General features: G+C 32.7%; 1 protein-coding gene across 2 annotated transcripts; it reads left to right on the top strand.

Moving 5' to 3' along the window:
• Positions 1-3,931: 3,931 nt before the first annotated feature.
• Positions 3,932-26,082, top strand: LOC143049980 (uncharacterized). 2 transcript variants are annotated; one of them, XR_012970382.1, is made up of 6 exons: positions 3,932-4,016; positions 12,952-13,659; positions 13,881-13,953; positions 18,809-18,892; positions 19,877-20,176; positions 24,313-26,082. XR_012970382.1 is itself a non-coding variant. In XM_076223760.1 (5 exons), the coding sequence occupies exons 2-5, from the start codon at positions 12,979-12,981 to the stop codon at positions 20,188-20,190; spliced, it is 1,152 nt and encodes a 383-aa protein (XP_076079875.1). In that variant the 5' UTR covers positions 3,932-4,016; positions 12,952-12,978; the 3' UTR covers positions 20,191-20,214. The 2 variants fall into 2 exon arrangements, 1 of the variants encoding a protein (XP_076079875.1); XM_076223760.1 differs by lacking the exon at positions 24,313-26,082 and having other exon boundaries at positions 19,877-20,214.
• Positions 26,083-27,687: the final 1,605 nt, after the last annotated feature.

Here is a 27,687-nt window from a genome sequence, read left to right as displayed (position 1 = left end):
TTATATCAGATAATCTAACACAGGTTATATTCTAATAATTTTAAGTCCCCTTTTAAGATTTTCATGATAATTTTTCATTTAATATTGCAGTGCTATTTTAGTTGAATTTATACCTGTACAACACCGCAGTAACATAATCAAACAAAAATAATGTAATGAACTGCTTGATCTGTAAGCACCAAACGGTTCATAATTTTGTAAGAACTTAGTTAAAATTCAATAAATATAAATGATTAAATCTTACCTTAATCTTTGTCATTTTACATAATCAACCATAGTGTAAAAAAGCCGATCAAAAATCAAAACATTAAGTGTGTCAATAGAAAATCATTCCAAGTGGAAAATATCCAGATAGTATACATTTTAGTCCGGGAATAATGTTTAAAATCGGTAGAGGCTCAATTACATTAAAATGAAGTACATTACCGACAACTATTTTATTAATATGTTATAGACAAGAATAGTGATTACATATATAATAATTAGTTTTGTAAATTATCGTTTCTAACTTTAGAAATATCAAAACTTTAAGTATGGAGAACACATCATTATTATTTGTAAAGACCCACTATTGAATGATAATTTTGAGTTACTAGTACTGTCATCATTAATAGTTTTCAAATAAGTTTTGGTTTTATCTCCAGTGTTTCTCTTTCATTTCTATAATTCTGACAATGCCACATGATGAGTTATTCGTCTATATATTTAACTGACTTGCATACATATCCAAGCATGTATGCTTTGTGAAATCTTTCATTTTAATATGTCACCTTTTTTTTACTATACTAAATATATTTGTATATCTTCCTTTATGAATTTCAAGGTTATTGGCGCTTAGTCCCCATGAAGGTATATTATGTTTGACCAAATTTAATCGTAAGCTGATCAACATAAGCTGAACGTTACACTAATTTCGAAATATTTGAAGAAAAAAACTCATCATTTTCAGAATATTTCTTTTTAAAATGTTGCTCCTCTTGGTTTTGATCTATAATGCGCTCGTGTAATTTGTTTAACTAGAGGCTCTAAAGAGCCTGTGTCGCTTACCTTGGTCTATGTGAATATTAAACAATGGACACAGATGGATTCATGACAAAATTGTGTTTTGGTGATGGTGATGTGTTTGTAGATCTTACTTTACTAAATATTCTTGCTGCTTACAATTATCTCTATCTATAACAGTACTTTCTGTGGAAAATGTTATTGAAAATCTACAAATTTTAAGAAATATAGACTATGAAGGGCAATAACTCCTTAGGGGGTCAATTGACTATTTTGGTCATACTGACTTATTTTTAGTTCTTACTTTGCTGTACTTTATTGCTGTTTACAGTTTATCTCTATCTATAATAATATTCAAGATAATAACAAAAAAACAGCAAAATTTCCTCAAAATTACCAAATTCAGGGGCAGCAACCTAACAACCGATTATCCGATTCATCTGAAAATTCCAGGGCAGATAGATCGTGACCTGATCAACAATTTTACTTCCTGTCGGATTTGCTCTAAATGCTTTGGTTTTTGAGTTATAAGCCAAAAACTGCATTTTACCCCTATGTTCTATTTTTAGCCAAGGCGGCCATCGTAGTTGGTTGGGCGGGTCACCGAACACATTTTTTAAACAAGATACCCTAATAATGATTATGGCCAAGTTTGGTTAAATTTGGCTCAGTAGTTTCAGAGGAGAAGATTTTTCTAAAAGATTACTAAGATTTACGAAAAATGGTTAAAAATTGACTATAAAGGGCAATAACTCCTAAAGTGGTCAACTGACCATTTTGGTCATGTTGACTTATTTATAGATCTAACTTTGCTGAACATTATTGCTGTTTACAGTTTATCTCTATCTATAATAATATTCAAGATAATAACCAAAAACAGCAAAATTTCCTTAAAATTACCATTTCAGGGGCAGCAACCCAACAACGGAATGTCCGATTCATCTGAAAATTTCAGGGCAGATAGATCTTGACATGGTGAACAATATTACACCGGTCAGATTTCCTCTAAATGCTTTGGTTTTTGAGTTATAAGCCAAAAACTGCATTTTACCCCTACGTTCTATTTTTAGCCATGGCGGCCATCTTGGTTGTTGGCCGGGTCACCGGACACATTTTTTAAACTAGATACCCCAATGATGATTGTGGCCAAGTTTGGTTAAATTTGGCCCAGTAGTTTCAGAGGAGAAGATTTTTGTAAAAGTTAACACAGGACGACGACGGACGACGACAAGACGACGGACGCCGGACGCCAAGTGATGAGAAAAGTTCACTTTGCCTTTCGGCCAGGTGAGCTAAAAATTAATCATGGGTCCAAGAGAGAAACTTGCATTTCACTAATTGCTAGTAGTCCTTTGTTAATTTACGTATTATTATTTTGCTAGTTTCTTTTGTTACCTATTCTGACGTCGGACTCGGACTTCTTTTAAACTACAGTGATGTAACAGTACAACATATGAATAAATTATAAAAATCGGCTGAAAGGGTTTAACCCTGTTTCTTTTTTTTTTAATAACGAGATGCCTTATCTGTTATATAAGCAAACGACTGAATACAATATCACTTAAATACTAAGATACAAAACTCATCACTGAAATTACTGAAAGCGTCAATATCAATGTAGACCATTTCGATATAAATCCAAACATTGTATAAACAATTCATTAAGAGTTCCAGGATAAACTTTTAATGTCTCGGCATAGGCCAGGTGTAAAAATGCAACAAATCTATGTCTTCCATGATGAATTATTTCTGAACTCCAAAAAATAAAAGCGGAGAAAAACACAAACCTCTACAAAAACCAATGAATTCCGGCGCTTTGGGAAGTACTTAGCGGTTCTTGCTCCACTGTGGCACCTGTTATTGCAAGTAAAATACGATAATATGTATGATTAGGTAATAACCATTGCGAAAAAAAGAGGAACAAACAATGAGAAGATAAGTGTAACTTGTCACAGTGATATTCTAAAATGATAATGAACTCCAAATTATGAAGGGATTATAGCTCCTGTATGAACTTGTTTGAACTAAATGACGACAGACAGAGAAGTGCAGTTGATATTATATAAATGCCAATAATCCGCTCAAGAAAAAGGGAACCTTTATCATTAGGGAAAGATTAGGTTACACTTTAAAAATTTAATGGGTAGGATTTATAAGTACCTGAACACACAGGGAGCCATGGAGCAATTTTGAAATGGAACATAAACAAACAAACAAAATCATGTTAAAAACGCACGAATTAGCTCTTGGAATTCCCCTGTGGTCGAATTTCTAATATTGTTGAAAGTGGCAGTATTTACGAAATTGTACGTTAACGATGTCTGTTTTTTTTTTTTGTCACAATATTGATGAATATTAAAGACCATTCAACAAAATGTGTAGACTTTTATATTTTGCTCTCTAAAAAATTAACGGTATGAATTTTCTTGCACCAGATGCGCATTTCGACAACACATGTCTCTTCAGTGATGCTCGTGGCCAAAATATTTGAAATCCAAAGCTTATATAAAAGATGAAGAGCTATAATTCAAAAATGTCCTTCGGTTATATTAGTCGTTAGGTTGCTGTCTCATTGACGTAGTTAGTATTCAGGCAACACCCATCCCTACCCCAAAAATCAAATAGCCATGAAATATAAACACATTGTGAATGAAACAGTCTATACCTTTACATTTTAATATAGCAAAGTGATTTCAACTAAAGTTTCTCCTCGCAATATGTGTCGTCTCTATTACACAAACTGTAAAACTGTAAATTTTGCCCTCAGCACTACTTTTTATGTTAGTGGAAACGGTGTGCAAAACATATACTTGCAGTTATCTTCCCTTTTACATTAGTCCACATGACAGATCTTACAGGTAGGCTGAAGTTATCCAAGTGCATCTTTTAATAGTAATAACATTATTTTATAGATGGTATACTGGTATTAAAAAGATTTACAGAAGTATCAATTCGGATAAACAATACTTTCAGTGCGAATTAAACAGAAAACAAGGTTTATTTACATAAATAAAGTGAGTATACTATAGATTTCTTTTCATCGTCTCCCTGCAAGCTTAAGGTGGTATGGGAGTATACATTTTAAATGATATTTGTTCATACTTTGCGGAAACGTAGTATATACTGTGATATTTTCAAAAGTATAATTAAAATGATAGGTCACCGTGCATTTTCACAAGCTACAGGTTGTGACAAAGTGTCACATATTGTATGGATTATACAGGAAAAAACATCATTATGTGATTATAAGCTAAACGATATATTTGTAAAATAAAATACGAGAAGATAGCTTTACCAAAATGCTTTGATAATATGAAAAGAACAGATAGAGTCACTGTACGTTTTTACAGATAAAATACAAATTAGCAAAATATCATGTAGATTCCTTCAGAAAATGCACTTTTTCAGAGTAACTTTTCCTTAAAATGCAAATTTGATAAAATTAAGAATCCAGCAACAAAAATCTTCGCTTGTTTATATCTATAAAATCTTATAAATGTGTTCTTCTAAATGAAAATTCACATTAGTTATTTGCGTTTCTCATAAAATTTTGCTAACTTGATTTGAAAATCAGGACCTTAAGTTCTCTATAATTTACAATCGAAGATGAAGAAAGACACTCATAAACCTTTTACACCTATTTTAAAAGAAAAGTATTCGGTAAAAATTGACGGTTTAAACAGTCTTGTCTTTAGCGATGGAATTGGCCAGGTAATTTGCGACGGAACTTCCCTAATCAAATCAAACTTAGCACATTTATTTGTTGTGTAGTTCATTCGACACTCCTAACTGAATAACTTCCTTTTACCATTGTACAAAATGTAACTTAGATCATTACGTTGTTATAAAGAAGCACCCTAACCGAATAACTTCCTTAAATAGAAAATATGTTAAGATTCATAAGTAGATATAACTTGAACTTTTTCTTGTCAACTTAAAAAAGAGTATACAGGATTACAAGTGTATTTTGAAACGGAAGAAGTGTAACATGAATACATGTGCGTTGTTAGCAATTAGTTAAAATATGTTAGCAAATTTATACTGTAAAGGCATCTTTCTAATACTTGTCTGTTTCACCCGATGTAAAAATGTGACTGTTATCTGTAATTAAATATAACACTGTAGATAATTATCTATTTTATTTACATGGGTAATTTTCATTTCGACACCGAGGAGCAAATAATAAACTTATTAAAAATTATATTTGTTTTTTTTAGGCAAACATTTTCAACAGTATATTCCAATGTGTTTTTTAAAACCCAGTTTTTGATAGAACCATGCAAAATGCCTATAAGTGGGTCCACATGACATGTCAACCAAATGAAATTAAATTTTGAACACATGTTATGATAGTCAAGAGAAAAAAATCTAACTTTTAAATTTTATTTTAAGCTATTTTTAGATTTTACAGCGCCATCTACTGGAAATGCCTGAATTTCTAAAAAAATCTACAAAACTATCACAATTTTGTTACTCTGAATATTCTAGATAAGGTTATGTTTAACTGGTATTTGAATTGATTTTTATAACAAGCATCATTCGCCCTTGGAAACTTGACAAAATGTTAAAGCTTGAGTATTGCTAAATTTTTAGGCTGACAGGTCCAAAAATGGCATTTTGGGCATATTTTTGACTCTTGGTAAAAAGATCATCAAAAGGACATAAAATCTCATAAAGTACTTTAAATTTTGAAATGTTTTAAATATTTTTAGAAAGGTTTACATGTGTACTACAAGTTTTATGATTTTTGAGCTGGGGTCTCTTACACCTTTACCATGGCAACGGAATCAAAATGGGTTATTTTCATATATTTTCCACAATAATCTGTGTATTTAATCATGAAAACTTATTTATCATTTTACACTATCTCATGATATTTGGCATTAAGGTGAATTACAATAAGACAGTATGTCTCATAAAATGAAAACTGCCAGTTAACCTTGACCTTTGACCTCAAGGTCAAAATATTTGATTTCTCCCCCGCTTTTTGTCGAGCCTGCAACTTTTGTTGCAGAAAGCTCGACATAGGGATAGTGATCAGGTGGCGGCGGCGGCGTTAGCTAACTTCTTATGGAATAACCGTTTCACAAATGATATCGGATATGTTCCTTACGTCGTAACTACAATCCCCTTCCCTTTCATGAATGTGACCTACCGAATTAGACTATTTACCGGATTTGTTATCACATAAGCAACACGACGGGTGCCGCATGTGGAGCAGGATCTGCTTACCCTTCCGGAGCACCTGAGATCACCCCTAGTTTTTGGGTGGGGTTCGTGTTGTTTATTCTTTAGTTTTCTATGTTGTGTCGTGTGTGCTGTTGTTTGTTTGTCTTTTTCAATTTTTAGCAATGGCGTTGTCAGTTTGTTTTAGATTTATGAGTTTGACTGTCCCTTTGGTATCTTTCGTCCCTGTTTTCTTAAAAGCTTTATATTTTAGAAGGTGGAAACCTGTATGCTTCATATTTTGTATATAGATGCCTCATGTTACGAAGTTTCCGTCAGTCACATGTCCAATGTCCTTGACCTCATTTTCAGTGACCACCTGAAAAAAACGTTCAGATTTTTTGTAATGTTGAATTCTCTCTTATTATAAGTAATAGGATAACTATATTTGATATGTGCGTACCTTGCAATGTCGTCATGTCTCTCAGACAGTTTTCACTTGACCTCGACCTCATTTCATGGATCAGTGAACAAGGTTAAGTTTTGGTGGTCAAGTCCATATCTCAGATACTATAAGCAAAAGGGCTAGTATATTTGGTGTATGGAAGGACTGTAAGGTGTACATGTCCATCTGGCAGTTGTCATCTGATCTTGACCTCATTTTCATGGTTCAGTGGTTATAGTTAAATTTTTGTGTTTTGGTCTGCTTTTCTCATACTAAATGCAATAGGTCTACTATATTTGTTGTATGGAATGATTGTAAGGTGTACCTGTCTGGCGGGTAGATGACATGTGACATTGATATCATTTTCTTGGTTCAGTGGTCAAAGTTAAGTTTTTGAGTTTTGGTCTTTTTATCTAATACTATATGCCATAGGTCATCTATATTTGGTGTATGAAAATATTTTATGATCTTTATGTCAGTCGCAATACATACATACAATTGATGTAAATAGCTTGAAATATGTTCATACTCCTACCTTAAATCATATATATATATATATATATATTTTTAAATCAGACCTTAGAGTACATCAATGATGTTTTTGCTGGAGTTCGCTCCCCTTATAAACAATGTTTAGATACCCACCTATGAAATATATACTTTAATAATTTTATATCATGACTAGACCAATTAAGTGTACCATATATTATGTTACTCATGTCCTAACCCCTCGACTCATAAATTGTTAAATTTATTGGAAACAGTGCATAATTCCACGCACGCACCATATATTTTAATTACAATTGCAGTCTTTTTTTGACAAGAGTGACTTCTACAGGGAAGATATTAGTTTTGATTCACTAAAACAGTCAGTGGCGTAGCCAAGGTTGAAATGATGTGGATGCATTTGCCGAGCGGAGCGAGGCGAAATTTTTTTTAGACTATTTTATGCAGAAAATTATATTTTTTTTCTGACATTGTTCCTGTAAGCACATGTACTCCCCTAAAATCCGACACTGGTTAGATTTTTGTTTAATCTCTAAATACCTTATTTTTAATGTTTCTCGAAATTATCGAAATTGAATGTAATTCATAATTTATTTATTTGATGTAAAAGTTTCCCACCAATCTTATATTTGACATCTCATAAACGGCCCCATCACAGCGGCACTTCTGTATAAAGGAACTTAAGTGATCCCCTTACCTAGCATTTCTAAAAAAACTGCCCCATCACAGCGTCACTTCGGAATACAGGAACTGAAGTGATTCCATTAACGCGTCGCAGTGGACATCATCGAAATTCCTGGTGTCCGTCCATCCGGTCTTGTTTGCACTCTCATGTGTACAATTCTTGCCAGATTTTTGTATCATCAGCAATGACAATTTAGAAAATAAGTCCTAAGCTTTGACCTTTTGAAATTTAATTATAACGGAAATCCCATTGCATTTTCTCTGAAGCTTTTATTTCTCCATTAAAAATAAAAGGAAAAGGAAAAACATCATTTTTTATTAGTTATTGCCCTTGTTCCTTGGTTACATAAAATATGTGCAATACAGGGGACATAGGAACTTTGTTCTTTTATTGAAAATAAAATTATTATGTAGACCTAGATCATGAGAAACTGGAATTTACTGATAAGCCTAGGAATGATCACACTCTATTATAGATTAGTTTTTTTTTCACGTCGTCTTTCATGTCACAGGAAACGATATCAGGATATGGCGGTTTAGTTGTCAGTTATGTTGTTAGTCAGTTGTAGAAGCCATCGCTCCGCTAGGCTCAATTTCAGATGAAACATGTCCGAGGATCTGTGCATCGTCCTCTGCACTTGCCAGTAGCCGACGACGTAATCTTTTTACGAAAAAAAAATCGAGAACACTTTTCTGCGATTTATCCATCTTGTTTTATTACATGAACTAAATTATCCTTAATAAAAGACCACGCATACTTCATCAGAAAAAATTGGATGTTATCCTCATATCCTAACCCTTGTTACAGACGGATACCTCCGAGTTTAACTGCTGCGAACATATCTTTATTTATAATTTTTTTCCTGTCAAAATGATGTGGATGCTTGAGCATCTGAGCATACATGCAAGCTACGCCACTGCAATAGGGAACATGTTTACTTCATCAAAACTACCTTGACCAAAAACTTTAACCTGAAACTTGCACTTTCATTTTCTATGCTCAATGGAACGTGGAATTGGGGTCAAAAGTCTAATTTGGCTTTGAAATTAGAAATATCATATCATAAGGAACATGTGTACTAAGTTTCAAGTTGATTGGACTTCAGCTTCATCAAAAACTACCTTGACCACAAAACTTTTACCTGAAACTTGCACTTTCATTTTCTATGCTCAATGGAACGTGAAATTGGGGTCAAAAGTCTAATTTGGCTTTGAAATTAGAAATATCATATCATAAGAAACATGTGTACTAAGTTTCAAGTTGATTGGACTTCAGCTTCATCAAAAACTACCTTGACCAAAAACTTTAACCTGAAACTCGCACTTTCATTTTCTATGTTCAGTGGACCGTGAAATTGGGGTCAAAAGTCTAATTTGGCTTTGAAATGAGAAAGATCATATTATAAGGAACATGTGTACTAAGTTTCAGCAAAAACTACCTTGACCAAAAACTTTAACCTGAAACGGGACGAATGGACGGGCAGACGAACGGACTGACGAACAGACGGGCAGACGGACGGACGGACGGAGAGACGAACGTACAGACGGACGGACGCACAGACCAGAAAACATAATGCCCCTCTACTATCGTAGGTGGGGCATAAAAAGTGCGTCATTAATATGTAATAAAGGATGGCACACATTGTGACACTTAATAAGAAATATAATGGAATAAAACAGACCGCATATCGTAACGGATTTGCTCATTATTGAAGGTTGTACGGGTACCTTTAGATGCTAATACTAACGTTGTTTTTACAGTTGAGTTGTCTCATAGGTAATCATTCTGCAAATCCTTAAGTTAATACTAAATAATTCAAGTAATCTTATGTGGAATCATAGCGGCGGCAGGGAAAAAAAACAGTAAACGAGGTCTGGCAAGACGATGCAAACCGCCGGCATTTTTAATATTGGCAAGTAAATGTTCTTCTGGTAACAGAAGTAACAAAAGTTCCTCTAAGGAAAATTAGAATGAACGAGGAGCACGACCCCACACTTACGCTAGGCCATAACTCGAATAACGCTTCCTCGGTACTCGAAGGATACAATTCAAAACTGGTAACAGTGATGAATAAAGGCAACAGTAGTTTACAACTGTTCAAAACTCATAAATCCATGGACAAAAAACAAAATCGGGGTAACAAACTAAAACTGAGGGAAACGCATTAAATATAAGAGGAGAACAACGACACAACACTAAAACGCAACACACACAGAAACGGACTAAGCATTAGACAAAATCCTATGAGAATAACAAATATAACATCAAAACCAAATACATGAATTTGGGATAGATGAACCGGCCGCTCTGGTAAACAAGAGAAAGCCGTTTATAAAAAACACAACTTCCCTGTGGTACTACAGTAGCATATTTTAACATATGGTCTAACGTAGAATAATAGGGTCATGACCCCCCTGTCATCTTGCCAGATCCCGCAAAAGGAAAAGATCTATACACTCTCATCCCCAAGAAACGAGTTTACTACACCGTATTGCAATATAATTTATAGACTCTTCAATTAGGAAATACGCGACGGTCCGTCAAGCCTGAATAAATCTATTACTTGAGCTTTTATATTTGGATGGCAAAATACAAGGCCATGATTTAATTCTTCTTGAATATATTGAACAGCTGCATTAACTCGTTTACGAGTCGAATAGATAGCCACCTGACAAGTGCCAGTATCTACGAGGCTAAATTTCATTCCACACCAAGGAAAGATTTGGCAATAACACATGTAACCGCATAATGTCAAACCTTACCTGCTCAATGAGGGTTTTTCCTTTGATTAAACCCAAAAAAATAGAACTGATGGACACTTTTTTTTTCCATTTCATCACTCGATGGCCATACAAATGGAAATTATCACCTTTTGACTGTAATCAAGTTTTGACTCCCTGGTCTTCTCTTAACGCTTCTGGCCGCCCAATATACAAAAGATGATCCCATGACCAAAACTTGACGGGGTTCTACAATGACAAAATTCTTACTGTTCTGTTTAAACCTTTACAAAACCAAACGTCCCGTCCCCACGTCTTAATTTCTGATTCAGAAGCTCCCATTCTGCTATAATGGGATGCTCAACCTATTCTAAACAATTGTGATCGAATGTAGTCTTTAACGCCACAAAAATAAAGGGGATTTCTTAAGTATAGAAATAAACTGAAAACGAGTCAATGGAGACCCATTAAAATGTTAAAACAAGGGTTTGTCAGAAGCAGGATATCTTATTCCCCAAAAGGCACGCAACATGCTCACAGGATAAAGATCTGCTTCCCTTTGAGGAATAACCAAAGTCGTTGAAGTACCTCTCTGATCAGCTTTCGAACTACAAATCTTCAAATGCAATTCATATGCATTATTTGAAATTTTCAATGACAGATCATTCAAGAAAATTGTGTGTGCTCCGATATATGTACTTGTATCGGCCGTGCGCTCGCCTATTCTTAGAAAAGCAAAAAATGCAAGACTAAATGCAGAAGCGAACAGACAGTTTATGATTTATGGTTAATCCCGGATAAGTATCATGTATGTATTGATTGTAGATTATGTTAAACCAGAATGATACGTAAGCTATAAAACATGTGAACACATCAATTTGTATAGGCCATGCTAATTTAAGTCATATTCCTTGCTGATTGATAATTCCCTGTCACCACGCACAAAACCCACAATTCCTGATCAATAACACCCCAGGAAGATGATGGAAAGTGCTCTTTTTATAGTCGGTACTTATCATCGTACAAGGCCCAACCATTATTAGTACCCCTAGACGACGCTAATCGAATGCTTTGCATATATTTCAAATACTCTTGGGCTTTTATAGGCCATTTTTCTAATAGAATTGCCATAAAGACCAAAAGTCCAAATTTCTATATTGTTCAAGGAATCTGGTTTCTTATTATCCATAGTCAGGGCACCTCCTTTCAAAACAAAATCGCCATCCAAAGTTAAATCAGAACCCAAAACTGAAGCAGATTTTAGCAATAAACCTAAATGAATAAACTCACCTCGCCAAATTTTCTCCTTAATCTTTAACGGAATATGAGCCCCAATCGGATCAAATATGCGAGGGATGCTTTCCGGAATGTGATTAATTAGGGAAATTTCATTACTGTCGGAGTGCGAACCTGTAATTAGCGACTGGGGCCTCCTACTATAATAAACGGGGTGGATTTTGGTCCCTTGTATGCGTATACATACCATGACTATCCTGAATCTATGGGACCATCTCGACTTGGGAAACTATACTAGAATCATTATCGGCTGCTCTTCTGTTGACTGTTGTGGTGACATCGTACAATTCATGTCGCTGAGAATCTGTACTCGACATCGGAACTCTCGAAGATGACGGTCCAGGAATGGCTACTGTCACAGGGTCCTACTCCGCACGGTCACTTTGGTTTTGGTTGGAGGCAATAATATCGTCTCCGCTTGCGTTTACCATAATTTGAGTTGAATGACTATCCGCCGAAATAATGTTTTGATTCCCACGAGGAGTCATGGGTCTTTTTGGATCAGAATGCACATGACTTTTACTAACCTTTGGTCTTTTACGCTTAGAAGTAGCATTTTTCTCTGCAACAGATCGTAAACTATTAGGCGGTTGCCTATTTCTTTTCTGAGGTTTCATCTGTGTTGAGGATGGAACTGGATTTTACAAAAACAATTTTGAACAAGCTTCCCGCTCAAACGTTAGAAAATTTAGAAGAGACGTCACAATACGGCAACGTCATATGACGGACACGGTCAAAATTCAGAATGCAAAGAAAAAAGGGAGGACTCGAAAATAAATGCGGAATTTTAACTGTTATTAAACCTGTATTATCAGTAAACCGATAAACATTATATATACTAGTATTCCAACATGAAACAATGAAAAACACGATAATTATCACAACATTGGCACATACGAGAGCTTTTAATGAACACGGGATATTAATAAGTGGGTCTCTTGATAGTATAAGTTTGTCTTTCATAAAAAAACATGCAATCTTTAACTTGTAGTTTGGAAAGTTTTATTGCGTTAGGGAAACGAACAAAACCATAGAAGTGCCTCATATAATTTTTAAGTAATATCAAAAGTCATACAAAGTTTTACCTATTGAGTTTTTTTGTTATACAGTCTCCTTATATTTTTTTTTAGAGTATCTTGAATATGTTCTAACCAAATATGGCTTCTGGAGGGCAACACGATTTTTTAAAGCGACTTCAACAGTTTTATGGAGATGTTGTGATGAATGTAGTACACGTATATTTTGAAAGAGAAGTATTAGACAAAACTACGTTTTTCTTGTTTCTTGACAAATACAAACATGAATTATTTCATGAATTAATTCCCAAAATTCAATGCTGTGAATGTTTTAAGTCGAATTCGATAGCATCAGTTTCTAAGACAGGTTGTTTAGATGCATTTCAGTTTGATCTTTTGTATGATCGTTCGGCATGTGCAGAAACTAATCATGAGATTAAAAAGGGTCACAAGTTTCAACAATATTGTGTTTGCAATATAAATCCTAAAAGAATAGAAGCAACAGATCTTGACATTATACTGATTCGCGCTGTGATAAAAACATGTTGTAAACGAACCCTTCCTGGTAACCCGTCGTGGCTCAAGGAGATTAAGGACGTCAGAAATTACATCTACCACACTGGCAACTCTTCACGTATCTCCAAATCCGATTTTAAAGAAAAATGGAGTTTACTTGAGAAAAACACTCTTGACATCGCGATGATGACTGGAAAAGCATTTCAGTACATGACACAAAAGGAAATACAGAGATTAAAAGCGGAACATGATACCACTGACAGGACATATATGTTGGCTGAAAAGGAAAATAATTATTTAAAAGAGGTAAACAAAAATCATCAACACTAATAACAATGTTCGTCACAATTCAAGAACAGTAAAAATGAATAAAGGTTCATGACATTTCGGGCAACAAATTAAGAAAAAAGAAAAATGATCTGATTATTTGTATTAATTTATTTTTAATTTTTTTTAAGATTGAGCTCATTTGCTAAGATTAAATTGTTTCTAAACTGAATAATTTTATTATATTTCGTCTATTTCAGGAGATTTTAAACGTTTTAAAGAATCAACCTGGCGTTAAACAAGACGAAATTGGACAAATTAGTTATCAATTGGGTATGTTTATTGTTTTAATCAGGTCAACATACGTTTCTTCAAGGAATTTAGTTTCAGAATTTAATATCCAAACTATCAGCTAATATCTAAACAAATTAACAGTTACAAACTGCATCTGTCCTCAGATATACTTGTTATCATTTTTAAGTTCTCAAATTTAATTTTGATGAAGTTATTGCATCCTTCAAACTATTTCAAAATTCAAAGGTAAATATAGACGAATTCAGGTCAATATAATTTAGAATCGATATATATAAATGAGCTAATTAACAGGTATGCTTCAATAAAATCTTTTAAACAAAATGTGTTTTTTGTCAATTTTCAAACTTGATAGGATGCATGTACATTTTGGGTGAATTAAACAAAATTTAAATAGATATCAACATTAAGACTTTCATGGAACTATAAAAATTTCGCTATTTTACGACTGTGGTCTTGCTGACTGATAATTTTCTTTCTCAGCGGAGTCGAGTGATATGAAAAATTGTCGCTAGAAATTAAGGGGACACGTGGCGTTGTCAATGAAATTGACATGAAATTGTCAACGTCGTCATAGGTAAAATAGCGATAGACATATATCATAGGTCATCTCGTACCGGCTAAAGCGAGAAAATCAATCTCGTTGTGATAAAATTAGGGGTACATCATTTTAACATTTTGCTAAATCACAATTCTATGTAAAATGTGTTTGAGATGCAGATATATCCAACTGGGAATTAAAGATTTGTGCAATACTTATCCCCATGCAGACTCACAGATTTTTTAATTTATGAATGTGCGAATCATGATACTTTATTTCTTTCAAAAATAAAAACCTTTTCATAATAAGATATATATATGTGATGTATAAGATATTTACGATATTTAGTAAAATTGAGAATGGAAATGGGGAATGTGTCAAAGAGACAACAACCCGACCATATGGCAGACAACAGCAGAAGGTTACCATTGGGTCTTCAGTGTTTATTTTAACAAGTGTGTTCTTAGAAAATCAGGTTAATTTTTCAGTAAGTTAGTTATAAATATTTGCCTTCGAAATTTCTCAATTTTGTTTTCTCAAATTCAACTGCAGATAAAATTGATTTTCTTATGGAATGTCTTTATGGGTCCATGGTGGGTTTAATAAAGAATTCAGACAAATAACTCATTGAAATAAATTGTAGAACAAATATGACATTCTTAAAATTCGCCTTTATTTCGCTTTGAATTATGTTCTTTTAAGGTAGCACAATACAAACATTTTATAACTCCAACTCCCAAGTTTTAAAATGCTGTATTTTTCTTAATAATGCTTGAAAACTTACAAAAGTGGTAGTTATGAATAGCTAAAGGATTACTCTTTCAAATAAATGCAATGTACATTTTGTAAGTATGATGCAACAATTATGTAACCAATTATAATGTTAACTGTGTCTAAAATATTTTTCCTCAAATTTCCACTTTCAATTGAAATCAGCTTCCTCATAGGTATTCCTAGAGGATTGATTTTATTATATGTTGTTCCTATGGCCATTATCTACAAAAGGGTGTCTCAAATTTCAGATAGAATGTATAGAACAAATTTTACACCTAATTAAACATTATCTTCTTTTATGTGGTTAGGATGTTCATACTAATTAAGAGATTTATGAGAGAATGAAATACCATAGGGACAATTTGAGATACTCTTTTGAAGCCCATGATGTGTTGATTAAGATTTCGTTAAAATTTTCTATATAGTTAAAGAGATGAAAGAGCTAAATTCGTTCAAGTGAACTGACTGAGATTTTGCCACTAATTACATAATAATTGATTACATAATGATTGCATAATAAAAATATTGTATTCATTTAAAAGTTTAATCTTTTATCTATCTATATATACCTCTTTTATTATTTTGTATGCATTCATAAGAAATTAAACCATTGTGGTGACGTCAGCCTATTCATTTACCGTGGATTCTTTTTCTAGAATCAACGCTTCCTAAATCCGTCGCTGAAATGGACTCACCAGATTATATTCTATTATTTCCTTTGTGTGTCTAATTTCATTAAGGTTGAATTGACTAATCTACTGATTTCTGTTCCCTTATGGAATTATTTTAAAAACTTACCTTTAATTTTTGTAATTTCTATATGCCTTCACTGGGAATCGAACCCGTCCATGAATTCTGTTAAATGTTACTGACTTCAACATATCGATGAAACCTCTGGGATACCAATTGGTTACGATTTATATGTTTATTTTATATATATAAACGAATATATGATATAGATCGGTTCAACATACACACAGGGCTTGTACCTTTATATATCAATAATAGGCAAACGTACAATATGAGTTGGTAGCCACGAGGTTAAGATTAATGAGTTAAAATTTAGGTCTTGTCTGTTTAGGTTCGAATCCCTGAATTCTCTTTGTTGTCCATAATCTTTGGTTTTCCAGTTTTTGTTCTTGTTTTGTATGTTATTGTGGATATTGTGTGTAATAAAAGTGAGTTTGGTCGTTTATAATCAGATTAATGTTGGCTATTCCACTTCCACTTGTATTTTTGTCCATCTGATGAGTTAAGCCTTTTTAACTGATTGTTATAGTTCGTTCTTATGTTGTATTGTTATACCACTGTCCCAGGTTAGGGGGGTTGGGATCCCGCTAACATTTTTTCACCCCGCCACATTCTGTATGTATGTGCCTGTCCCAAGTCAGAAGCCTAGCTGTAATTCAGTGGTTTTTTTTGTTCAATTTTTACATAAATACGCCGTTAGTTTTCTCGTTTGAATTGTTTTACATTGTCATTTCGGGGCCTTTTATAGCTGACTATGCGGTATGGGCTATGCTCATTGTTAAAGGCCGTACGGTGACCTATAGTTGTTAATTTCTGTGTTATTTTGGTCTCTTGCGAAGAGTTGTCTCATTGACAATCATACCAAATTTTCTTTTTTATATTCATTCAAAGTTAAGAAGTATAAGCCACAACAGTTTCAGAGAAGAAGATTTTGAAATGTGAACTTGATGAACTAATTGTGTAAAATTGTCTTTAAAGGGAAATAACTCCTTAAAGGGTCATAACTGTTTTGTAGATCTTTCTTTGCGGAACATAATTGCTGTTTACAAATGTTAGAAATAAAAATGATTACATTCTTTTTGTCCATTATTGTTTTATAAATTAATTTAATATGATTTCATCTGTTTTACTACATAATTTTGCAAATGTTTGTTCGCAAATTCCTATGCTAGAAAATTGTTATGTCCCTAGAACTAGGCTTCGTGTTAAAAATTTCGGAAACACACTTATTATATGCACTATATGTATCTTCTTTGTCGGGTTGTTGTCCCTTTGACACATTCTCAATTTCTTTTTTCAATTTTAATAAAAATGAGTCCGAATAGAAATTATTTTGTATAAACAGATAATATTCGGATGCCTGATAATATGAAGATCTTAAAGGGTAGACGTGTTGTGTAATAATGTATTTGTATTTTTAAACATTTATTTGTGATATTTAATTTATTTTAGAACATACTCACCCCTTCTCGTCCAATGAAAAGTCAGTTTTTTGCCCTCTTATTTTCATAGTACATGGTTTTCCATGAATGGCTATACATGAATGGCTTTTCATTGTCAGTTAATTATGACAGTGAACTCTTAATAGCTGCACTAACGAAGTGTACACTCCCCTTAGGCATTTTCCTTGGGAATTAGCCTACTGATTAAAGATGAAAGAGCAAAGGTTAAAATAAAAACATTTTGAATTTTGCAAAACTTCATGCATTTTCTAATGGTACACATATATAGAATACACAAAAACAAATTGGTAAGGATAAATAAATTGATATTTATTTAATTAATATACCTTACATTTGAGGGAATTATTTTCTTTTTCTTTCAAAAAAACACAATGCCAGATTGCTGATATTATATATATAGCAAAGGATTGTTTTCGGAGAAACACAATACATTTAAATTTATCAATAAAAAGTAAGCATCTGGTGTTGAATGGTCTGAATTCAAATATTCATACAGAGAGTTTTATATTTATAAAAAAAAAATCAAATTTCAAAAAGTGGATTAATATAACATTGTGTTGTTTTTTTAAATAAAAAAAATCTAAAGATATATAAGTATTAAATTTTACCTGAAGCAGAAGAAAAACAATTTATCCTTCACAAACTATGTCAGTGCTATTTCATTTCATCCATTGAAATGATCATTACCTATGTTTTATACTTAGTTCGTTATGAAAAGTGAACTCTTATTTAGGTGTGAATATTACAATGGGAAAGGATAGTTTTGTAAGGTCACTCGAAAGTGTGAATATGTTCTAAATTGGTCAGACAATACTTGGTCATGTTTTATGAAGATTTAAGCCCTCGGCTTCGCCTTGGGCTTAAATCTTCATAAAACATGACCAAGTATTGTCTAACCTATAAGTAATGGATCGTTTCACAGGATAACATGGTTATTTAAACTCACTTACAATACCTTCTAATTAAGAATAGGCGTTTATTTTGACAAGAAATTAACACAATAGTTTAAGTTATAGATACAATGGATAAGCGTTGATTCATGAAAAACAAACCATTCGCCCTCCGGGCTCATGGTTTCTTTTTCAAGAATCAACGCTTATCCATTGTATCTATATCACGTAACAGCATTTTAAAGGTTAGTGATTGAAAGTAAAAAAATCTTTGTATTGTGCTACGTTAATAATGGTTTTATAAGATTTGAATGCTCTCTATCTTCGGATCATATTTTGCTTTTCAACTGTTTTCGAAATGAGTCTAATTTAGACAAATCGAGAGTTTAACATACAAATTTATCACCCTTGTATCTTTGATTCACAATGATAACACTGGATTTATTTGACATTTTTAGATCTGATTCTCTTCAAGATAACAGACCTTGAAGATCAAATTTCAACAAAGCTAAAAGCAGACGTCATTGAAAGTGAACAGAAAGGTATAATTGTGTTATTTAGACAAGTATAAGTTATTGAAATATAATGAATAAACACATCATAGATACCTAATTGAAATTTTATATTTACTCCATCATACGTGCGTGTCATCTACCAAAGACTCATCAGTGACGCTCGAATAAAAAAAATGTTAAAAAAGCCTAATAAAGTACGAAGTTGAAGAGCATTGAGGATCAAATTGTCCTTTAAATGTTGCCAAATACAGCTAAGGTATTCTATTCCTAGGGTAGAAAAGCCTAAGTATTTGAAAAATCAAAGTTTTGTTACAGCTCTACTATAATAGCATGCAAAACAAAACATTGATCAACTTGCTTGGTTGTTTGCAAACAATAGGAAGGCGGAGTTTCAGACTGTTTTTATATATACTTGGATTTGATTGAACAATAAGAATGGACATGACTTTAATTTAATATTTATTGTCCAATAAAATTCCAGTAAGTAGTAATCAGTCTGTAATAGACTGCCTACCTGTAAGTTATAAACACACAAACAAATATAGCAAGCAAGTTAATCAAAGGTTTGTTTTGCATGCCTTTATAGAAGAGCTGTAACAGTTAATTTATAATTATGAACATATCAATGATAACTCAAGTCAACGCATGAAACCATCTATATTAATGCATTATGGAATTAACTCATGGAGTACATTTATGACCAGATGAGAAAGGAAAATATAAAATTTAAGATCAAAACAATCAAAAAGAACATAAAAAGAACTGCGTTATACATCGGAGATCGTGCTTTTCGAACATAGTCGGAACTTAGCTTTAGTGCAGTTGAATTATTTTAAGAATAAGTACTTTCAATCATTACATATTGTAATAATTACATGAATGTTTATTATCTGTTTCTCAGACCGATATCATAAATAACTCTATGTTCTATCACGTGATCAGTACCACAGACATCCAGTATAGTATCCAGTGCTTCGATATTCATTTTTATATGTATCATTTTTAATTTAGAAGAACCTACGAAGTGCTATGTTAGATGGACACTGTCAACTCCAAGTAGTTGGTGTGTAGAAGATATAAAACGAAAGCTCAGATCTGTAACAGAATTAACAAACTTTAAAATTGAATTTGTTTATACCGGATCACTCATAATTGACACGTCAGTCTCCTTGGATTTGATCACAGATCCAGATAGATTTTGTAAAGCTTCCCTAGGATTTCTACAGAGTTTTGTTCAGTCATGTGAGATTGATACCACAGTTGCTTATAGTGTTGATGTAACAATTTTAGCATCTTTTGAACCGTATATGGGTAAGTCAATTTAAATTAAAAAACATTACGAAAAAGTAACGAATCAATGCACACTCTTACAACACGCATCTTAAAAGAACAGAATTGTTCAGGACATCTGACATACCCCCATGAAAAATATTTTGCTGTCCATTATGCCAAATTCCCAAAAATGATATGGGTTTTAGTGTCAAAACAACATTTACACAGCTTCGTGCATATGGTACTGTCCTTTGAATTTCAACCTCAGACGAAGAAATGTTATCTTCCTTTATTTCTATGGATAACCTAATTGTGAATCTGCCGATAGCTCATCGAACACTTTAAATATAAAAGTCGTTTTCAATACACATTGAAATCCAGACTTGAAAATAACAGTAAAAATACTGTTGTTCGTCAAACACTCAGTTTATATGTTTATCCTACAATAAAAAATGAAAATTGCATATCATAAATTTATGTCTTCAACGCGCTTTTTTGGATTTACATTTATCAGGAACGCTTAAGCTAAATATCTGAAAGCAAAGATTGTAAAAAAAAACGAAAAAGTTGAAAATATATATTACCGAAAGTGATAGCGATGTCAAATTTTCACGTATGTCAATGTAAATACAACACTTCTTTCATTTAAAAGTGTGAAAACATATGGCTTCTCCATCCCTTACACAAATATTGGTCATTTTCATTTAAAGCGATTGTATTTATTTTGTGATTATCAAATAATTTGGTCTTGAGCAGCATCGAAGAGAAATTTACTGTCGAAACGTGCATTTAGTGCATTTTGATTGGGTCCGCTATTATGTTAAACACTATGTTTTCATAAATATAAATTCTAAAAATGAAATTTGTGCCACTGAATGTTTAAAATTCCATAGATAATTTGTGTTGGCTGATAAAGGCTGCTTTTTGTATTATTTGTTGTTTTCTAATGGTTATATTTTTGCAAATTATTATTTGACATTTACAAATATCGTATTTTATAATTTGAGCCTAATTGTATAGAAAGTATATTTTGGTAAATTTGCATATGGTGCATAAGATTTATTTCGACATTTGTAATTTTGTATCCCATCATACTTGATAATATCTATTTTTCGGGAGGGTCAAATATAACTTATACAGTTGACACACATATATGTCCGGTCGGTGTGTAATGTCGATAGTTTTTAAAATACAAATTTTGATATCAAGTTTTCAACGCTTTAACATGAACACTATGTGAAAGTTGTATATCTGCAGGACCATGGCTGAGGGTTGCTAATCATTCTTTGCGGAAATGAGACGGGCTAATGCTAAAACATATTCCTACTCAATCTTATTGACTTAACATTAATGGTTCTTTTGAAAGTTGAAAGTATCTGAATTACATACTTTCATTGGGATATCTAAGGGGAAAAGGTCATTTAATCTTTTTGGAATTAGATATTATAATGCCTGTACTGACTAGTGATTCCTTTTTAAGTTACCATATAAAGAAATTATTGATTCTAGAAGGTAAACCGCGCATATAGGACACTTTAAATAAATATTTTCGAATTTAGTTGAATCTTACGATATTTTATCTTAAAATTTCATTTTAATGAATTTCACACTAAAAATAAATTTAATCTTAATTTAGAACACTATCGTTAATCTTTATCAAAGGCAACTGAACATATTGATAACAGTAGACACTTATGGTAATAGGTACCAAAAAATATGTACGAAGAACGTACGATGTAATCAGTTCAGAAAATGTGTTAGAAGTATTTTAACTGTTAAAACTATAAGGGTATTGTTTCTCTTGAAAGCATGAAAAAACATATTGGCTAGTTTTAATCAATAAATAAATCATGTTGATAATAGTCATTTACTACTGTTAACACTGATTCTGACTGGGGTCGTCTCAAAATAATAAAAGGTTTTAAATAATTAGATTTTTTTAATAACACTTACATAAGATTTTACACAAAGATTTATTTAATAAGATAAGTTTTGTCTTATGTTAAGAAAACCTAAACAAGTCCTCATTATTTGTTCTTTTTTTTTTACATCGCGATGACCTTGAGGCCATTCCGATGTATTGCTAACGCCTAGATTTCCATTATGTAAATTAGTTTTGGGTTTGTAACCGATCTATAACCATAATAAAACAGCGCACATAAACGAGTGGAAAATAACATTCTTTATCGTTTGGTATAAATACATCTCTTCAAAGAATACTGATAAAGATATTTTTGTTAACAACAAAACAAAAAAATAATTATATGAAAATGTTTTTTAGTTTAACATATGTAACACCCGGCCACCGAAAGCTTCATTTTGAAGCCAAGGATTCTCTAGATAATTTAGCTGATCTGTAAGAATAACATCTTCATGCCTTATATATCATGTTCTGTAGTACGACGCTAGACTAAAACTGGCGTGGAAAGGTAACACCTGGCCATTGAAAGCTTCATTTTGAAGCCCAGGTGGTCGTGTGGTCTAGCAAGACGGCTGCAGTGCATGCGATTTGGTGTCACGATATCTCAGTAACATGGGTTCGAATCCCGGCGAGGGAAGAACAAAATATTTGCGAAAGCAAATTTACAGATCTAACATTAGTGGGTTGATTTACTTTTCTACATTGGCTAGAGGTATAGGGGGAGGGTTGAGATCCCCCAAACATGTTTAACCCCGCCGCATTTTTGCGCCTGTCCCAAGTCAGGAGCCTCTGGCCTTTGTTAGTCTTGTATTATATTAATTTTAGTTTCGTGTGTACAATTTGGAAATTAGTATGGCGTTCATTATCACTGAACTAGTATATATTTGTTTAGGGGCTAGTTGAAGGACGCCTCCGGGTGCGGGAATTTCCCGCTACATTGAAGACCTGTTGGTGACCTTCTGCTGTTGTTTTTTTCTATGGTCGGGTTGTTGCCTCTTTGGCACATTCCCCATTTCCATTCTCAATTTTATGATGTTTAGATGATTAACTTTAGAATAAAGGATTCTGAATTTTGAAAAAAGGGACCGGCTACATTTGTTTGTTCTCAAAGGGGATTTCAGATAACAGGGCCCGGTCACACTGGTCCCCTTTTTAATTCGACTCTGTCCTTTTTTCTGTAAATTTATATTTGAAAATCGAAAATCGAATTGAGCTTATTGAAGTGCCATTTTGCTTTGTTCTTTTGGAGTTATGATTTACCAAAAATTATATAATATATTGTTCATGCGCACTTGATTTGTTTTTAGCTTTCATAGATCATGAATGACAATCGAACACCCCCTCTTCTCGTAAATCTATAAATTTACTTTATTTCCCCATTTTATCGGCCTATATAGTCCATATGAAAGAATCTGTTTCTGGTAAAAAGTTTTTTTTTTTGTAATTCAGATAAAGAAAACTTATTTAATATCTTTTTCACAATTATTTTATTTAAGCATCGTTAGAATTTGAAACTCTTAATGTGTAAAGCTTTTCAATGGAAAGATTGGGATGACAGAATGCATTTTCTATCATTTACATACTACCTTGACATTATAAATGACGGAATAACGTATCTGGCTTCATATACATTTGTATGTTCTTGACGACTTATCCGATTAAAATGTGCTGTTATTGTCGGTGGAGTATTATAGTATTCTCTTTTTGTTTACTCCTTATGAATCAAGTGCGCCGCTAAATACGCCTTATCGCTATCTGTCCGCCATTACTGGGTATCACACAGGTTCCCGTAAAGTTTTGACGTCATAAAACAAAATATCTGACTCTACAATGGAAAAGTGATTGTTGTATGCGTCAAAAATTCAAGCGGCCGGGTCAGCCGGGATTAGCGATAAGGTGTATTATTCTTTGAGACGAACCTGGTAATTTTTGCTAACAGAGTCAGAATCAACAGTCGGAACCGAGACTTTCCGTAAATCTCTAATAAGGAATCAAATACAGGTTGGAATGATTAACAACAAAAACATAAATGTAATAAGATAAACGGCATTTTGACAAATAAAGTCCCCTCAGTGATGTTCGCGACCATATTTTTTCAACAAGTCTGTTGTTAAAGATGATTTTCAATCAATAGTATTCTTGAGAATAAATATCAGGTTATGTTTACACAATTTTACAAAAAAAACATATTGTGTTTATACGTGTTATGCCAAACAATTAACCTTCTTAATCTTCCTAACATTTTTTTCTCTAGGAACAGAAATTACAGAAGATTTCACTTTTGGGCCCTGTCGAACATGTAGTAATAGAAACCTGACAACTGGAGCAGAAAAGTGGTGCAAAGACTGCGAGGAACTTTATTGCAACACCTGTTCCATGTACCATACGGCTACCACATACTTGGCTAATCACACAATACTATCGTTAAGCGAAAGTATGGAACATTTTCCACCAAACATTTCACAAACCATTACATGCAATATACATCGTGAAGATTTTAATTCCTTTTGCAAAACACACGAACAAATACTCTGTACTCAGTGCGTCAGGTTGGATCACACTGAATGCGATGACATTGTTACTCTTAATTTTGCTGCTCAAGATACTACATCGTCATTCATGTTTGAAAAATTAGAATCAGATACAAGAGACCTTAGTTCTAAAATAGAGCAAGTTCTATCAGATCTAGATAACATGTCAAAAACCATTGAGCTTAAAAACACTCGAATAAAAACTGCAATAGAAAATACGTATAGAGGGGTTCCTACAAGCAATCAAGTCATGAATACTACATTAAATGATCTAAAATTAAAGTACAAAAACTGCATTTATAAAACACAAAAGAATGTAAAAAAAATGAAAACGATTAGAATGAAAAATTTTAAAATTAATATTCAGATACACCAAGTTAAAGAATATTGTTCAAAACGTAAAGCATTCATGTTCATGCACGATGTTGTCAAAGGTATAATGAAGGTACATAAAACATTTAAAACATGTTTAAATGACATGCAAATAGTATCACTGCATTGTGAATCAGGTGAACCAGTTATCATTCAAGGTAACAAAATAGAAAAGCTCAAAATCGTAATGAATACCGAATCTTATATGTTTCAAAGTGAAAAACAACAGGCTCAATTTCCAATTTCTGTTGATAGTATTAATCAAATAATGCTGTCAAATGACACCTACTTTCGCGTCGAAGACAGATGCATAAGTGCCTGTTTTGTATGTGTTTTAGGGAAATTAATAATTTCTAATACTACAGGAACAGGACTTCTTTAATACAATATTAAGAGTGGTTCTTTTGAACAAGAAATTGATATCTTGGTAGGGAGGACATATACACAAAAATCATCTAAGGATTCAGAGTTTTTGATAAAAGATATTACGACTATTAACGAAAAAAGTGTTGCTGTTTTGAGAAAGAAAGACATTTTAAGTGTTAATGTGAAAACGAAACATATTGAACATATAACAAAGAGTCTATTTTTCCCATGTTTGAGATTATCTTGTTGTGACGAATTACTATATATTTTAACTTCAGACCTTAACATTACTGTGCTGGACATGAATGGTTATTTGGTTAAAAGCATTAATTTCGAAATTGGTGTTCAATGTATCAGATCATTTGTTGTTCATACGAATAAGATTTTGTGTTTATCAGAAGTCGCTAGTTGTTTTAATCTGAATGGTGAGCTAATATGGCAAGATAATGTGAGTATCGGCAGACCAGATACTGATATACAAATAGCAGTTGATAATTGGGGTAATTTTTATATACCAAGTGATAAGGAAAAAAATATTGTTATATCGAACAACGCAAAACAACGAAAATGGATATTGCCAGACTCACCAAGTTTAGGATATCCAAGGGGAGTATATTTTGATAAAAGAAGCAACCGTCTAATTGTGCTAACTGTTTGTGGTTTTTGCAAAGTATTCGATGTTACTTTCAAGCATTAATTATATATGTACTTACAATATTATCTTATTACATAAAATAAAAGACATCATCTTGTTATTTTTGTACGTTTTCTTTCACGATCTCAGAACATTATACTTACATGTATATATGTTATGTCCCATATCTCAGTAGTTATTTTGAAAGTTATCTTTAAATATAGATATAGGGGGATGTGGTCTGAGTGCCAATGAGACAACTCTCTATCCAAATAACAATTTTAAAAAAGTAAACCATTATAGGTCAATGTACGGCCTTCAACAACACCGAACAACAAGCTATAAAGGGCCCCAGAATTACTAGTGTAAAACCATTCAAACGGGAAAACCAACGGTATAATCTATATAAAAAAACGAGAAACGAGAAACACGTATAAATAACATAAAAACGACAACTACTGCACATCAGATTCCTGCTTTAGGACAATGTTAATTATCTAAAGTTCATATACAGGTTCTTTAAACCAACTTAAATTTTAATATACTTTAATAATTTATTTAGAGCTCATTGTTGCTACGAAAGATTTGTTAAAATGTTACTGTTGACAATTTAAGTACGAAAAATGCATTTATGAAACAGAAAAGAATGTAAGAAAAATGGAAACGATTAGAATGAAAATTTCTGAAATTAACATTCAGATACACCAAGTTAAAGAATATTGTTCAGAACGTAAAGCATTCATGTTTATGTACAATAGTGTCTGTCATAGGGATAATGAAAGCAGATAAAACATTTAGAACATCGTTAAGTGATATGAAAATAGTATTACTGCATTGTGAATCAGGTGAACAAGTTTACATTCAAGCTAATAAAATAGAAAAATTCAAAATAGTACTGAATACCGAACCTTATATGTTCCAAAGTGTACAAAATAAACAGGCTCAAGTTCCAATTTCTATAGGCAATATTAATCAAATAGGGCTGTCAAATGAAATCACCTTTCCCCTAAGAGATAGACATGATTACATGACATGTGCCAATATTGTATGTGTAAATTATAAAGTAATAATTTCTAATACACAAGGAACAGGACTTAGTTCATACAATATTAATAGTGGTTTTCATGAACACGACATTAATATTACATTCTACTCACATTCAGATTTTTCGAATTCGATTCAAGATGTTACGATAGTTAACGATGACTGTGTAGCTGTTTTGAGAAATAATGACATTTTAAGTGTTAATGTGAAAACGAAACGTATTAAAAAGTTACATTTCACATGTTTAAGATTATCTCTTTGTGACGAATTACTTTATCTTTTAACTTCGGACTTAAAAATACTGTGCTGAAAATGGATGGTCATTTGGTAAAAAAACATTAATTTCGAAATTGATGTTCATGGTATCATGTCATTTTTTGTTCATATGAATAAAATTATATGTTTATCAAAATTAGCTAGTTGTTTTATTCTGGATGGTGAGCTACTATGGCCAGAAAATATGAATATCGGCGGACAAGATGGTGGTATACAAACAGCAGTAGATAATTGGGGTAATTGGTATATACCAAGTGATGGGGATAAAAATATCATTGTTATATCAAACGTAGGAAAACAACAATTTTTTTTATTTCCAGAGTCAAAACATTTAGATCTATGGGCAGTATATTTTGATGAAAAGAACAACCGTCTACTTGTGCTAACTGATTTTGGTTTGTGCAAA

This window comes from Mytilus galloprovincialis, chromosome 10 (genome assembly GCF_965363235.1).
Source record: "Mytilus galloprovincialis chromosome 10, xbMytGall1.hap1.1, whole genome shotgun sequence".
In the NCBI taxonomy this organism is placed as follows: Eukaryota; Metazoa; Mollusca; class Bivalvia; order Mytilida; family Mytilidae; genus Mytilus; species Mytilus galloprovincialis.
Note: the sequence above shows the minus strand (reverse complement) of the source record. Positions and strands in the feature narration are given on the sequence as shown.